At 50.1% G+C, this 14,680-nt stretch overlaps 7 protein-coding genes across 8 annotated transcripts in view; 5 read left to right on the plus strand and 2 right to left on the minus strand.

Moving 5' to 3' along the window:
- The window catches only part of TERG_00831 (gamma-glutamyltransferase), a gene marked incomplete at both ends in the record, with an annotated part of 2,094 nt that extends 971 nt beyond the window's left edge, over nt 1-1,123 (plus strand). Inside the window, one exon of the mRNA XM_047747662.1 lies at nt 1-1,123. Within this exon, the coding sequence (XP_047603625.1) occupies nt 1-1,123 (1,123 nt within the window).
- Nucleotides 1,124-2,867: 1,744 nt separating this feature from the next.
- TERG_00832 (CMGC/MAPK/ERK1 protein kinase) lies at nt 2,868-4,507 on the plus strand (the record flags this gene model as incomplete). Its single annotated transcript, XM_003238797.1, has 5 exons — nt 2,868-2,980; nt 3,161-3,293; nt 3,361-3,427; nt 3,494-3,808; nt 3,873-4,507. The coding sequence occupies 5 exons, from the start codon at nt 2,868-2,870 to the stop codon at nt 4,505-4,507; spliced, it is 1,263 nt and encodes a 420-aa protein (XP_003238845.1).
- A 384-nt stretch (nt 4,508-4,891) lies between these two features.
- TERG_00833 (mitochondrial import inner membrane translocase subunit tim-14) lies at nt 4,892-5,860 on the minus strand (the record flags this gene model as incomplete). Its single annotated transcript, XM_003238798.2, has 3 exons — nt 4,892-5,520; nt 5,612-5,739; nt 5,810-5,860. The coding sequence occupies 3 exons, from the start codon at nt 5,858-5,860 to the stop codon at nt 5,382-5,384; spliced, it is 318 nt and encodes a 105-aa protein (XP_003238846.1). The 3' UTR covers nt 4,892-5,381.
- Nucleotides 5,861-6,113: 253 nt separating this feature from the next.
- Nucleotides 6,114-7,353, plus strand: TERG_00834 (ribosome biogenesis protein RLP24). The gene is made up of 2 exons (XM_003238799.2): nt 6,114-6,176; nt 6,236-7,353. The coding sequence occupies exons 1-2, from the start codon at nt 6,172-6,174 to the stop codon at nt 6,804-6,806; spliced, it is 576 nt and encodes a 191-aa protein (XP_003238847.1). The 5' UTR covers nt 6,114-6,171; the 3' UTR covers nt 6,807-7,353.
- A 31-nt stretch (nt 7,354-7,384) lies between these two features.
- On the plus strand, nt 7,385-10,188 carry TERG_00835 (uncharacterized protein; the record flags this gene model as incomplete). Of its 2 annotated transcripts, XM_047749184.1 has the most annotated exons (2): nt 7,385-7,794; nt 7,923-9,035. In XM_047749184.1, the coding sequence occupies exon 2, from the start codon at nt 7,932-7,934 to the stop codon at nt 9,033-9,035; it is 1,104 nt and encodes a 367-aa protein (XP_047605250.1). In that variant the 5' UTR covers nt 7,385-7,794; nt 7,923-7,931. The 2 variants fall into 2 exon arrangements, with proteins under 2 accessions (XP_047605250.1, XP_003238848.1); XM_003238800.2 differs by having other exon boundaries at nt 7,385-10,188.
- A 178-nt stretch (nt 10,189-10,366) lies between these two features.
- TERG_00836 (uncharacterized protein) lies at nt 10,367-13,390 on the plus strand. Its single transcript, XM_003238801.2, has 2 exons — nt 10,367-11,174; nt 11,314-13,390. Exons 1-2 carry the CDS (start codon nt 10,747-10,749, stop codon nt 13,211-13,213), a joined length of 2,328 nt encoding a protein of 775 aa, XP_003238849.1. The 5' UTR covers nt 10,367-10,746; the 3' UTR covers nt 13,214-13,390.
- Nucleotides 13,391-13,963: 573 nt separating this feature from the next.
- Nucleotides 13,964-14,494, minus strand: TERG_11641 (uncharacterized protein; the record flags this gene model as incomplete). Its single annotated transcript, XM_047750725.1, has 2 exons — nt 13,964-14,024; nt 14,079-14,494. 2 exons carry the CDS (start codon nt 14,492-14,494, stop codon nt 13,964-13,966), a joined length of 477 nt encoding a protein of 158 aa, XP_047605251.1.
- Nucleotides 14,495-14,680: the final 186 nt, after the last annotated feature.

Consider the following 14,680-nt stretch of genomic DNA (forward strand, 5'->3'; position numbering starts at 1 on the left):
CCTGGCAAAGGAAGGAAAGGATGGATTCTACAAAGGAGATGTAGCCAAGGCTATCATCCAGATTGTTGAAGACCTGGGTGGCTTCATGACCCTTGACGACCTCAAGAACCATGCAGAAATGGGCAGCCAGGAGGTTGACCCAATCTCCCTGAAGTTCGATCCCAGTGGCTTTGTATCCTCCAAGAAGAAGGAAGACGGAAAGGAGGTCGAGCTTTGGGAGCATCCACCAAACGGCCAAGGCATCGTCGCTCTGATGGCTCTCGGCATACTCAAGGAGCTCTCTCGATCCGGAAAGATTCCTCATTTCTCCCCCGAACAACACAATAGTGCACCATACCTGCATGCCCTGATCGAGAGTCTCCGCATCGCTTTTGCAGACGCAGCGTGGTGGGTTACCGATCCAGATGTGGAGAAGGTGCCGGCCCAGCAGCTCATCTCGCCCGCCTACCTGGCTGAGCGAGCCAAACTCTTCGATCCTAGCAAGGCATCGCCGGGCATCCTAGACCATGGCAGCCCCGCGCACAACCACAGCGATACGGTCTACCTTGCCGTCACCGATAAGGAAGGAAACGGCATCAGCTTCATCAACAGCGTATACGAAGACTTCGGTACCTGCATTATTCCTGCCGGTTGCGGGTTCACGCTTCAGAACCGTGGTGCCAACTTCTCGTTACAAACGGACCACCCGAACGTCCTGCGGCCGGGAAAACGGCCATATCATACCATAATCCCTGCTATGGTCACCAACCCCTCAGACAACTCCCTGCACACCGTCTACGGCGTCATGGGTGGCTTTATGCAGCCGCAAGGTCATGTCCAAGTGCTCTTCAACACCTTGGCGTTCGACCTGTCTCCCCAGGCGGCGCTGGATGCCCCACGGTTCTGCATCGAGGCAGGCAGCAAGGAGAAAGGCTATGGACAGATTATCTACCTTGAGGAAGGCATCTGCGACTCTGTGGTCGAAGAGCTTAGACGGATGGGCCATCCGGTGAAGGTTCTCAAGTCCTTTGACCGGAGCAAATTTGGTCGTGGTCAGGTTATCAGATGTCATACTGATCAGGGTAAGACTGTATATAGCGCCGGAAGCGACATGAGAGGTGACGGTGCGGCCTTCCCGGCGTGAGGCATTGTTCCACCCATCAGCACATTTTAGTTTGTACAAATTTTCTCTTGGTATATTTTTTGGTAGCTCTTGTTCCTCTTGGTTGCTTTTTTGGTAGATAAATATTCGGTGTAAAAATAGTGCGTCGATTGGATGATTCTCTCGGACCAGTATCCCGACCAGTTGTTTTGATCACTCAGGCGAACAGCTGCCGGGCTTGCTGTCGATCTGCTTCTCAGAGCAAACGCCTGACAGGGATAGGTATTCTCTTTTCTTGAGCAGTCGAACCACCCAAGACGAAGGATGGAATCTTCGATATGATTTTATTGGCTATCCCATCACATGCTGGGCAGTCCCTTGACGAAAGCAGCCAAATTAAGTCCCTTTCCCCCGTGGGATGGAGAGAGAGCATTAGAAGATCTTTGGAGGGAAGGCTCGGAAAGAGCCTCAATATCCGGTTTGTGTATGGATGAGCAGCCGGGATGTTTGGTGGTTTGGTTGTGGGAGAGCTGAGATCATCGACAGGGGATATATGAGGACAAGAGACCCATCGCCAGTTAGCCAGGAAAGAGAAGCAGAGGAAGCAAAGAAGCCGGGCCAGCATATCTCTTGACCCTTTCTCTCGACTTATTCCTATCCTCCCAAATTATCCAGGAAGGCCACCTTCTCTTAGTTCCCATCAAGGGACGGATCCTTGCACGGCTAAGACCTCATCAAACAGCAAGCATCCAGTGTGTGTATACCGGTTAAAGGGACCGTCCGCAGCTGGAGGACATCCGAATCAACCTCCCTTGCGTATTATACTGGCCTGTTTTTGCCGACAAGGGAGTGAAGCTGTTGATATCAACCCTCTGCTGGCTGTCACTGGTCAAACACCCCCCAGTCCCCAAGTCTCTCTCCAGCCGCCTGAGCCCTGTTGCTGCCCCACGCTCCATCACATCAAGTCACAGCAAGAAAAGGACATTATTTGCTCCTGTCATCTGTTTTGCTTTCTCTCCTGCTATCTGTCATTTTCTCCTCCTGAGATAGAAGAGTGAAGTGGTGAGCCAGTGCCGGTTCTCTCGTTTGGATAACAACAACCACCCCCAGGCGCATCAGACCCAGGTAAATAACTAAACCACGCAGGCCTTTTCCGCCCTGCCCATCACTGCGGCCCTCATCCTGCTGCCTGCTGCTCGATCATCACCATCACCGCCGCCGTCCGGCCTCCCTTTGCTCTACTCTGGCTCCAGACGGGGCGAGGGTCCTCCTGTCTTACCTCCCCCCCTCCTTTTTTTCCCTTTTCTTTTCTTTTCATCCTCCCCCACCACTAAGCAAGCAATCCTGTCGCCTTCACTGTCCGTCCGCACCCTCTTTCTTCCCTCCACAGTCCGTCGATGCAGCAGTGCTCAAAGGCCGAACGAGCCCAAGCTGCCTGCTCCTCCTTCTCCGGCTCATCGAATCTCGAATAGATAGACCCGGAGACCCACTACTCCCGTAGTCTGTCCCTCTATTTTAACAAATATTTATCTTTTTCCACTCCAAAAAAGACCGAACCAGAAACTCAATTAAAACCGACCTTCGACGCTCGAGGGATTCCAGCTGTCCTCTTGCCTCCCTTGCATCGGGCTTCTGCGTCTCTGGCTCTGCGAGAACTGCGAGAAGACGCCTGCCTTGTCTCCGGCCGATTTGTGGATTGTCTTGTTTGGCGCGCCGAGTCTCCCTTTCGCCGTACCTTTCCCTGTCGACCTAGATAGATACATGCGAGCGCGAAGTGACGGGCAACATGGCAGATCTTCAAGGACGGAAGGTCTTCAAGGTGTTTAACCAGGACTTTATCGTCGATGAGCGCTATAACGTCACTAAGGAGCTGGGCCAGGGAGCCTACGGCATCGTCTGGTATGTTTTTTTTTTTTTTTTTTTTTTTTTTTTTTCCCTTTCTTCATTCCCCTGGGTCCTTCGTGCGGCTGTTTGCTGCCCCGCATCCAGTCAACAGAAACAACATCCCGCCTGCGGCGTCACGACGCAGCAGCGAGGAGAGCAACGAGCAACGGCTAATGCGACCTGGAAAATCGATAGTGCTGCCTCCAACATCCAGACCAACGATGGCGTGGCCATCAAGAAAGTCACAAATGTGTTCAGCAAGCGTATTCTGGCCAAGCGTGCCCTGAGAGAGATCAAGCTGCTACAGCACTTCCGTGGTCATCGCAACGTACGTTTTGACAGCACCGCGATATACCTGCCGTGTATTTCATTGTACTAGGGCTGATGAGATCTAGATCACCTGTCTCTATGATATGGACATTCCACGGCCGGAAAACTTCAATGAGGTGTACCTGTATGAAGGTAGGTGGCCTATATACCGCAGCCAAGTCAGCAATTTTCACTATAACAGGCACTGACGGATGCTAGAACTCATGGAGTGCGATCTTGCGGCTATCATTCGATCAGGACAGCCTCTTACGGATGCCCATTTCCAGTCTTTCATCTACCAGATTCTATGTGGGCTAAAATACATCCATTCGGCCAACGTGCTGCATCGTGACTTGAAGCCCGGTAACCTATTAGTTAATGCCGACTGTGAGCTGAAGATTTGTGACTTTGGCCTTGCTCGTGGATTCTCAATTGACCCTGATGAGAACGCTGGATATATGACCGAGTATGTTGCGACAAGATGGTACCGTGCTCCAGAGATCATGTTGAGCTTTCCAAGCTACACCAAAGCCAGTGAGTCCCTCCTATATCAGTTAGCCTATAAAAGATAGCATTGAGACTAACTGTACTTTACTAGTTGATGTTTGGTCCGTTGGATGTATTCTTGCCGAGCTGCTAGGTGGACGACCTTTCTTCAAAGGCCGTGACTACGTCGACCAGCTAAACCAGATCCTCCACTACCTTGGAACGCCCACCGAGGAGACACTCTGCCGTATCGGCTCCCCACGCGCCCAAGAGTATGTTCGCAATCTACCCTACATGCACAAACAGCCCTTCGCCAGACTATTCCCCAACGCCAACCCGGACGCTCTTGACCTGCTCGACCGAATGCTCGCCTTTGACCCTTCGTCGCGTATTAGCGTGGAAGAAGCCCTGGAGCACCGCTACCTGCACATCTGGCATGATGCAAGCGATGAACCCAACTGCCCTACCCCCTTCGACTTCCACTTTGAAGTCGTCGATGATGTGCAGGAGATGCGACGCATGATTCTTAACGAAGTACAGCGTTTCCGCGACCATGTGCGCCAACCTTCTCATATCCAGGCTGCTCTTGCTCAGCAGCTACAACCCCAGCAGACCAATGTGCCTATCCCAGAGGACAAGGGAGCTTGGAGACACGAAGATCCACGTCCACAGGAAGCAGTGTTTGATGGAACGAGCGAACACGATCTTGAAGCATCATTACATAGAGGCATGGACATGATTAGATAAATAGGGGGCCTGTATTCAGAAAGATGCAAAAAGCGCAACAAGGAGACGGAGGGAGACTAATATGCAGATACCAACCAGCTCAAGGGCGATGAAAAAAAAAAAAAAAAAAAAAAGAAAGAAAAAGAAAAAAAGAAATGGGTATTATTCATATCGAAACTGTCACCCGTCCCTTTACCTCGCCCTCTTTACTTTTGGTTTTTTTTATTTCTTTTTTTTTTTCTTTTTATTTTTTCGATATTTGGATATCCTTTGAATGGTTCAAAGCACTCATTAACGCTGTTTTATTTTGTGTCCCTTTATCTTACACTTCCCTTTTTGCTCTTCTATGCGGTCTGGGCTAAATTTTAACATGAGATGATGCGGTTCCCATATATGGTACAAAAATTTACTTTGATACTATTTTCAATAGAAAAATCCTTGCTTTGTACTCATTTTTTTAACTCAGTTTCTATGAAGAAGTTTGATTTCCAGACAAAAATAGAATCCCAGCTATTGTTTTCTAGTTTGTAGATGACAGATGCCAGTCATCTAGATAGTCGTAATAAAGGAAGACCTAGAGACGAGCCAGTCTCTACAAGGAGGTATATATAGTAAGTGGAGGGGAGTGTTCTTCTCATCCTGGCTAGCAGGGTTATAGGATGGAAAGGGAGCAAAGAAAACACAAAATCAACATGAGTTTAAAACGCCAACGCTATGCATCCACCCTCATTAGAAATAGGGAAGAGAATATACGAGGAAATGTGATAAAAATACACCGGTCGAAGGGGGTAGTTATGGCTTCCGCTGGAAACCGGATTTTGCCGTGTGTTTTGGCTTGAAAAGGAAGTTCGATATTCCAACAAGGTCATATCGGGATGTAGTCACGGGAAACTTCTTAAACGGTCTTCTCAAGCAACTCCTTTGCTTCGTTGATCTTCGTGGCGAGGTACGGGCTGCCGCCTCGATCGGGATGGTTAAGGAGCATCAGCTTGCGGTGGTTCAGGCGGACTTTGTCTTTGGTAAGAGTTCGTTCACTAGAGACGGTATTAGTTACTGTACTACCTGTCTATCTGTCTTTCATGATAGAGGAGAGGAAGGATCTTCTCGAATAAGTGGAGGACGTACGAGAGAGATAGGATGAGAGAAGCCTCCCTTCTGTTCATCTTGGGCTCGAATCCACCCTTGTAGAATGCACGGCCAGCACCGTTGACGCCTCCTCTGTATCTGCGCAGGGCAACTAGACCTGCTCGACCCTGTAGGGATATTAGTTCTTGATGCTGTATGCTGTTGATGTTCAATGGGCGGTTGACAGGGCAGACGTACGAAGAAAGCGGCCGCGGCAACACCAACACCGATAGCGACGACGGAGGTCATTTTTGGTGAAAGAGAGTGTATTTCTGTGTAGGAAACGAGTATGCGACGCCCGAAATGTCAGTCGATAGCTCGCCGGCTGGACTGCGAAGTTCTTGCTCGGATTCTTCACTTCTCGTTCTCGAGATTTGCGAAAGGCGAAGAGAAGAGAAAAAAGTTATATAGACTTCGCCCGATTGGGACTAGCGTGGAATAGCCACCCGCAACGTCAAGGGAAAAAAAAAAATTGAATGGATTTTGATAGAAGGAACAAACGACGAGATTGAATATATTCAAAAGTATTAGTTATATAAGATAGTCATCGACCGGCCAACATGCGGTAAGTAGACTCTTCGAGAAGTGGTATGGACAGCTTAGACTAACAGGGAAGTGGTGTAGGGTTGAGACTTGCCATTTCTGCTCGCAGCCAGTGTATCCCTCCAAGGGGATAACGTTCGTGCGCAACGATGCTCGACAGTTCCGCTTCTGCCGCTCAAAATGCCATAAGAACTTCAAGATGAAGCGTCAACCACGCAAGCTGAAGTGGACCAAGACACACCGAGCTCTGCACGGCAAGGAGATGATAGTAGACTCGTCGCTGGTCCTCTCACAGTTCGCCAAGAAGCGCAACGCACCGGTGAAATACGACAGGAACCTGGTGGAATCAACGATCAAGGCCATGAAGAGAGTGGAAGAGATCCGGCAGCGAAGAGAGAGGGTATATACGAAGAGACGGCTGGCAGGCAAGATTGCCCGGGACAGAAAGAGAGCCGAGAACAGAAGAATTGTCGCGGAGGGCGAGCATCTTATCCGCAAGGAGCTTAAGGAGATGGCAGAGGGGACCAAAAAGCCCGAAGACCTGCTCAACAGAAAAGTCGGCCTGCCTGTTGGAGAGGAGAAGCTGCGTGGGAAACAGAAGTCCAAGCTCTTGGTCGACGGAGGGGTGGAGGAGGAGATGGATCTCGACTAAATCCGTTGACTCTTCTTTGCATCTTACGCCCTTGCATCCCCCCCCCCCCCCCCTTTTTCTTTGCTTTCTTACCTGCCTGCTCGCCGGTCTACCATGCTGCTGGCAACGGATATCATCTTGCTGGATTCCCCTGTTTTGAAAAGATTAGGCGTGTACTCTCCTTTTTTACCTGCGATGGCGTTTGAATGGGTAGGGAAAAGAACTTTGATATATCCTTTTTTTTTTCCTTTCTATTTACATTCTATCATTCTATGCTCTTTCTGGCTCCTTTCTCTTCTACTCTATTTACATTCCCTTGTTTACTCTGCAGCTTCCCTGCATGAATGGTGATCCAGATGTTTCTGTGGTGGTGAATATCACAGAACATAAATACCCCCTATTCCGCCAGCACCTCTGATCCCGCTGAGATAGGGCCTATGATATACCAAATATACCTGATCTGTCCTCTATATACCATGTCCTGCTCCCCTATATACCCAGCAACGCCGGATCAATGCCCGTTGCGCGGGATCAGCCGCCTCTCGAGGGCGAGTCCTCTGCGTGATCCTAGGGCTTCAGTGTTACTCGATTAGGAAAGTGTGTTGTTCCCGCCCGCACATATAAAAAGGCCTTTTTCTCACCTCCTCGTCTTTTGTCCTTTTTCTTCTTCTCTTCTTCTCTTCGGCCGCGCAGACACTTCCACCCTCGACATCAAGAAAAAGCCACAAGCAATAAGACAACAAGATATCATCCTCTACGGAGGAAGAAAAGACTCTCTGCCGCCCTCAGACACCATCCACGTCTATACCACTCCCTGCTGCAACTCTTCCACCTCCACCACCGCAAAGCAGCAGGCCTCTCCTCCGCCTCCCTCCGTCGCTGCCGCTCCTTTTGAGGGTATGTTCACTTGCCAGCATCTCCTACTCTACTATAGACCAAGCTAACCAGAGACACAGGCAGCTAGACCCCAAAAGACAACAGTCTTTTACCCTCTTCCTTTGCTCCGAACGTGAGTGCTCATCCTCTCCTCCAGCCCGGCCTCTGCTTGATATGATACCCCCTATCTCTTTCACGCGTTGATACGCGTTTTACTCCTCTCCTTCAGCCCCTTGATGAGCATGGCTAACGTACTAGTAGAACGCCAAAATGTTGTTCGCCTTTATCGGTCTTGTGGCAACCTTGACAATATGGAGCTCGATAGCTTCATTGCCCATGACCGCCGTCACCCCTCGGGACGGCTTCGGCAGACGGTTGGCTGGGTCCATTACGGCCAGCTTAGTGACCATCGGTGCGTACGAGGTCACGAAAGAGGTAGTCATCACTGCCAACAAAACCAGTGACTACCTTTACCGTTATCTAGAGACGGAAGACCTTCCAGTAGAGGTGCTTGCACCTCTACCCGATTCTGTCTCTAGCCGCCTCCCGACGTTCGAACTATGGCTCGCAGTCCCTCCGGCCAAACTCGCGTATCTCCACGACCTCCGAAATGCAGTAGAGAAACACGACACTCTCAATAAGCGCACGTTATGGTACCTGCTAAATACTCTACCATCTCGCTGCTCGAGTGCTGCCGTCGCCGTCCCAGGTGCAACCCCAACACACCGTGCTGACAGTCTCTCGCCCGCCAATTCCCTCGAGTTTTTGTCAGCCGGTGCCTACCTGGGACTCATCCTCGCGTCATTGGCCCTTGGCCGATGTTTAGGGGCCCGTTACCTTGTCCCCGCGAGCGATGACGACAGTTTGGCCCTCCTCCCCGTTGGAGCATCACCGGCTCTGCCACACCGGGTGGTAACCGGCCTCCAGTGGGAAGTGAGAACGGAGTTTGTAAACGGCTTACCTCTGATGTGGGCTTCCCAACCCTACATCAGCTCTGAGCTGCTTTGCTGGATTGCTGAGACGGAGAACCTCCACTTACCAACCCCGCAACCCGACCACACCACCAGACGGCAGACTGAGGCCCGGCCTGGACCTCAGCGGCAAGCGTTAGTACCTAGACGCCTGGCCAACATCTCGCCGTTCGTCTTGATTCAAATCGTTAGGCTCCTCGCATCTGCCCTCGAGGGCTGGACCCCAGCTTCGCCAGAATCTGGGTCGCAACCATGCCTCGACATTGCAGAACCTCTACGGGAACCCAAGAAAAAGAAGCGTAACCGGCCCGGCCAAAAACAACGTCGACGCCAATGGATAAGAGACATGCACGCCATGCAAGACAAGGCCGTACAGGAGGCCGACGGGAAGTCACAGTCGTAAGGCTGTGTTCCGACCTTCGTCTTCTGTCCGATTGTATGGTGCTCCATGCCTCACGGATACAGTACTGACATAGCCGCTCCTCCCAATCCTACCGGCATTCTGTCAGCCCTACTCAGTGCTTAGATGAAGGCCTCGGATGAAAGTGCCGTGTGATTGTCCCCCCTTTCCTCCTCTTTCCTGTCGGTGTCTTCGCCTCCCACTGGTTCCTTCGGGGGCTAGTTGGCGTAGGTGAAGATTCCGTGGTCAGTTGAAGACTGGGCTGGGTATTTTGCACGTCCCTGGACCTCGTAGTTTTCGTTTAGGTATCTGGTTGGGTGAAGCAGGGTGTCGGTGGCAGTATTGTGGCCAGGCTATGCTTGCTGTATTCAATTATCCATTCCAATGGGAGAGGAACGAGTTGAGACACGATTTGATCAAGACTACGAGTGGGTGTTCGGGAGCTGCGGAAGTGGATTCTCCAATTAGTTCGCGGGTGACGCGAAGGTGCAAGGAAGATGACTACAAAAAAAAGAAAAAAAAAGAAAAAAAAGAAAAAAAAAAAAGGATGAAGATGAAGATGATGAAGAATGACTTTTTATGACCGTTGACGAGTTGACGAGGATTCTGGGGCTGCCGACGCCGATGATTGACTATGAAAGAAGCAAGCCTACATGCCTTACTTGCAAATATGCTTTACCAACTGCATGCTTTCTCTGCTTTTCACTACACTGCGGGCTCATTTGAGCCGCTGATACAAGCTTGCTTTCTGCTTTTCTGTTTTTACAAAAGACCACCTGTTACTACTGATTACCTGTTATCCAATATGATATCTGCTTTACCACCACCACCACCACTACCTGCTCCTTTCTATCCAGTAAACAGCAACCATGACGTAGTGTAGATGCAGGACACATAGAAACCCGCAGAAGAGGTTGACGCCCCTGAGAATCCCTGGCCTCCTTAATGCATAAGCAACACCCCCCCTTGGCTCTCCCTGGTACTGCCCAAAGCAGAAATCTCCCCGGACAGAAACGCCATCCAAACGCCATCAGAGCCAACTACGACATGGATAAATCCATACATGTTGACTCAGGAGTTGCCTCAACCAGCCAAGGCATCAAGGAGATTAACTATTAGTGGCTCATCTTAAAAAAAAAAAAAAAGTAGCCTAAACGTTAGCTAAAGATTTGTTTGATTGACATTTTGATAATTTGCATCATCGACTCAGCCCTAGCTAGTTACCAAAGTCGATAACGTCAATCGGAGCAAAAGGCCACAACGCCTCCCCCCCCCCCCCCCCCCCCCCAGAGTCTCCTTCGTTTGCCAGCAGGCAAGACAGAGAGAGATAAATAGCCGGGCCATGGGCTCTTCCTGCGGGCTCTTGCATCAAAGGAAGCTTCTCAAGATACCGATTCACCATCCTGCTTCACTGGATATTGCCCTCTGCTGCCAACTTCACTTGCCAACAACTCACCTTTTCGCCTGCTTTCTTGCCTCTTACAACATACACATCCAACTCTTCAAGCTGCTCGCTCCTCATATCCTCCTATAAGAAGAAAAAAAAAAATAATAAACCAAAAAAATATAAAGGCATCTCCGTCTTGCTTCTCTTGCTCCACAGGGAACCACTCTAGCCTGTGTTGTTATCACCCTTTTCTTCCTCTTTTTTTTTTTTTTTTTACCTTGATATCAAAGAGACAGCTCAGATCTTGATACTTATCCAGCTGTCATCATGAGCTATGCCGAGCGTTTGAATATGCTCTTTGACGGGGAGGATGCTGGCCTGTTGGGGATAGACGTCGGCCTACGTGAGGTGAGGATTGATACTCAGGATCAGTCGGGCCAGAACCAAGACCAGGCCCCAGATTTGCCTCTGCTGGATGTCGTAGAGGTCGAAGTTGCCAACCCCGGGGACAAGCAAGCTGAGGCCTCGTCAGACGACGCCACCGAGATCCAGGCTGCGGAGCCGGAGATGGGGACAGCAGCGTCCAAGGAAGATATCCCTGCCACAGAAGCCAGGCCACGCGCTGGAGAGACGACCTACTTCTGCCCCATTGAAATCCTGTCCACACCATACAAGTACATTGGGGGAAAATTCCTGCAGCCGATTGTGGACAGATTCTACAAGAACGAAAAGTTCTGGGAGCGGAGATGGGACTTGTAAGTGTTTCTTCCCTCTTGCTTTTATATTTGCCGACGTTTTAATCTTCGCACTGGCGGCTCTTGGAGCATCTCCATAACTATAACTTAACGTTATAGCTATTAAGCTATTCACTAACAACCTACTTTATCCATACAGGTACTCTGTTCGCGTGCCAAAACATATCTTATGCATGCCTTTTCTTTTTACCCCGGCATCACAGGCCCAGGCGCTTATCGATGAAATTAACGCAGAGTTTGGCTGCGATATCAGCCTCCCACTTGAGGAAGAAGCAGGGTTGATCGTTCCATTTACCCCTGACGGGACCCCCCAACCCAAGTACATAGGAACTTCTACCACCCACGAGATGAAACGCCAACTACAGAAAGATGCTACCATATGGTGTAGTGAGAATCCTATCGAGTTACCGAAAGAAGAAGACGACGAAACTTTTGCCCAATTCTGCAAAAGAATGAAGATCGTGTATGATGTCAAGTACAAAAAGCACAAGGGGACGAACATAGGCGACGGGAAACAAGTGTATAAAATCCGCCGCTGGCACCGTCAGCTAAAACGAACTCAGTGCTATCTGGGGCTGCGTCCTCGAATTGCTCGATGTGCTTCCAGGAAGACCCAGATTGTTGATAATGCAACTTCTACACCCGCTAAGCCAGCATTGGAACAGCAGCAGCAGCAACAGCAAGAGCAACAAGAGCAGACTAATGAGGCTGCTACTGTTGCAATTGGAACAGTTCTGGACCCGCTCGATGTCGAAAGCCCAGCTCCCTTTGCGTTTGCAGATGAGCCCATCTTCATCTGTATCGACCTTGAGGCTAATGAACGCAACCATGCCCAGATCACTGAGGTTGGAGTTTCTACTTTGGATACCCTGGACTTGGTGGGAGTTCCACCGGGAGAAGGAGGCCGTAACTGGATGAGCAAAATCCGATCCCGGCATTTCCGCGTTGCTGAATATAAACATTTCAGAAATAAGAAGTTCGTACAGGGTTGTCCTGATGATTTCGCGTTCGGGAGCAGCGAGTTTGTTCGTCGCGTGTGTCTTCCCCAAGTGGTTGACGCATGCTTCAAACCACCATACTCTGGCCATATTGCCTATAATCAGCAACCGGTAAGTATCGTTGTTGAGCCTCACCGTCCTTCAGCCGTTTACTTATACCAGCTACAGAAAGACGGTTCCCAGGAACGCAGACGTCAATCTCGTTCGCGGCATTCTAGAGGAAGAAATAGAAACCAGTCCCAATCGCCAGAGGGAGGCGTCAAATTGCCATCCGAGCCCAGTAACTCCCCTGGGAAGAGAGGGCGGAGCAGACGGCGCAAACAATGGTCTCCCTCTCCCGGCACAGAGCCCAGCTCCTCTCGATCCCCTGGCCAACAACACCAACGACATCCAGCCCGGACTCCAAGCCCAACCATACCAGAATATAAAATGAGACCACGCAAGCTCATCCTGGTCGGCCACGCCTTGAACGGCGATATCAAAAACCTGTCCAATATAGGCTGTGACTTCTTCGACATAGAAACGTACCGCGAGCGGTCCGGCGACGAATTCTCGACACTATCAAAATTTCACGACGCAGCGGATACAGCTAACCTCCACCGCATATTAAAACGTGACTACGATCCTCCCGGCCTGAAGGACATCTTGAAGGACCTGGACATCATGCCCTGGCACCTCCACAACGCCGGCAACGATGCACGCTACACTCTCGAGGCGGCGGTGGGTATAGCCGTCCAGATCACCAAAGCTGAAGCCAGGGCTGAGAGCGAGCGTGATGCCATTCGGTTTAGAGAATATCCAGACAGCGAAAACCCTTCCGTGGTGGTTTCACCTCGGTCAAGCGACGAGGATCTGCATCGGCGCCGGGAAGTGGAGCGCCTAGCTAAAAAGCCGCGGCGCAAGCGGCGCAAGAAGGACTCCGAAATCGAGATTGAGTGTGATATATGGGAGGATGGGATGGGCTGGGGTGCGCCTCGGAATAGGCAGAAAGACGACATGGACGGCGGCCTGCCGTCCGACGTGGAGTACCCAATCAATTAATACCCCTGCTCTTGTCTACTGCATTTACTATTTACTACTGACCTGACGATGGACGGATTAACGTCCCTTTACTTTCTATTGTCGATATCTTTATTACTTACTTTACTTAACTAGTCACCCTGGACAGTGAGACGGCATATTCGCCCTCACATACCCAAAGAACTAATTAGATAGAACGGCTATAGTTATGAAATAAAAGAAAATAATAATAATAATAATAATAAAGTGCCAGTTTTTATACTGATAATTCAATCCTTAATAGTAAACCTAAGCTGAATGCATGAAGGGGCGTAAAAAACATTGATAAGTAGATAAAAACGCCACTTTTCCCCCGTAGGTCTCGTATAAAGGCGTTCCCAACACCTTCACCTCTACCCGCCCAACCAAGTAAGAAAAGTAATTCATCCATTCCATTTCGTCCATACTATCTTAGCAGCGTAAAATGTTCGATTCCGTCCGTTCCGTTTCCGTTTTCATATGGCAAAAGGCCACCGGCATAGCAATATCGTAAAGTACAGCTCAATGAGCAAGCGTAAGGATGTAACAAGTGAGGGGGAAAAAAAAATCAAAAGCAAACCAAGTCCAAGGGGTAACGATAACAATAGGAAATGATTGAATAGATAATACACGAAAATAAGAAGGGTGGGAAAATATATGTAAGGTAGGCTTGCTTAGAAAGGGGATGCTGCACTATTCATATCTCATGCGTGTATGCATAGAAAAGGGTCGTATAGGCAAAGGTAAGCCTATCTAGCTAGCTCTAGCAGCATTGTTAATTTGTCTGTGGAATGAACCAATAGGTTGGAATCCCCTAGGAAATATTAGTATGCTGGTTCATATGTAGAAGTGGAAGGGAGGGACAAACCTAGCAAGATCAAAGCCAGTGTCATCACCATCATTGTCATCATCATCTTCATCCCAGCTATCCTGGTGACGCTTGATAGTGCTGCTCTCACGCTCACGCACATCTCGTCCCAGAGGAGAGACACCACCGCGACTCCTAAGGGAAGAAGTAGGCGGTTTAGTTGGGCTGCCTAGATTCGCTGGTGGTGGACTGCTACTTGGGATGGGGTTGAGGGTCTTCCAGCGACTGGACTCAGAGGTGCCGATGGAGGGCTTAAGCGGGCTGATGTCCGGCATTGGTCTGGCAGGAGTGTTGCCTATGTCGGCTAGTTTCCAGAACTGAGCTGGCGAGCTGAGTTGCATGTAGCGTGAAGGAACCTGGGCGGTGCTTGGAGGAGCAAGACGAGGCTGCTGGCGTAAGGGGGCGGGAGTGATCATTGACGAAGCAGCGTCGTCGTAGTATGATGAGGAGAGAACTGGAGGAGACGCAACAGCGTTGTCAGACAGACCGTATGGCCGTGTTGGTGCATTGTTGCGTGGACCGTTGGGCAATGGAGACTGTTCGTCAAAGTCATGTGTGCCCGCATCGTTGATACCAAGACCATTCCGGGAGCCGCGGTCTGG

The sequence above is a fragment of the Trichophyton rubrum genome, assembly GCF_000151425.1.
Source record: "Trichophyton rubrum CBS 118892 genomic scaffold supercont2.1, whole genome shotgun sequence".
Classification (NCBI taxonomy): domain Eukaryota; kingdom Fungi; phylum Ascomycota; class Eurotiomycetes; order Onygenales; family Arthrodermataceae; genus Trichophyton; species Trichophyton rubrum.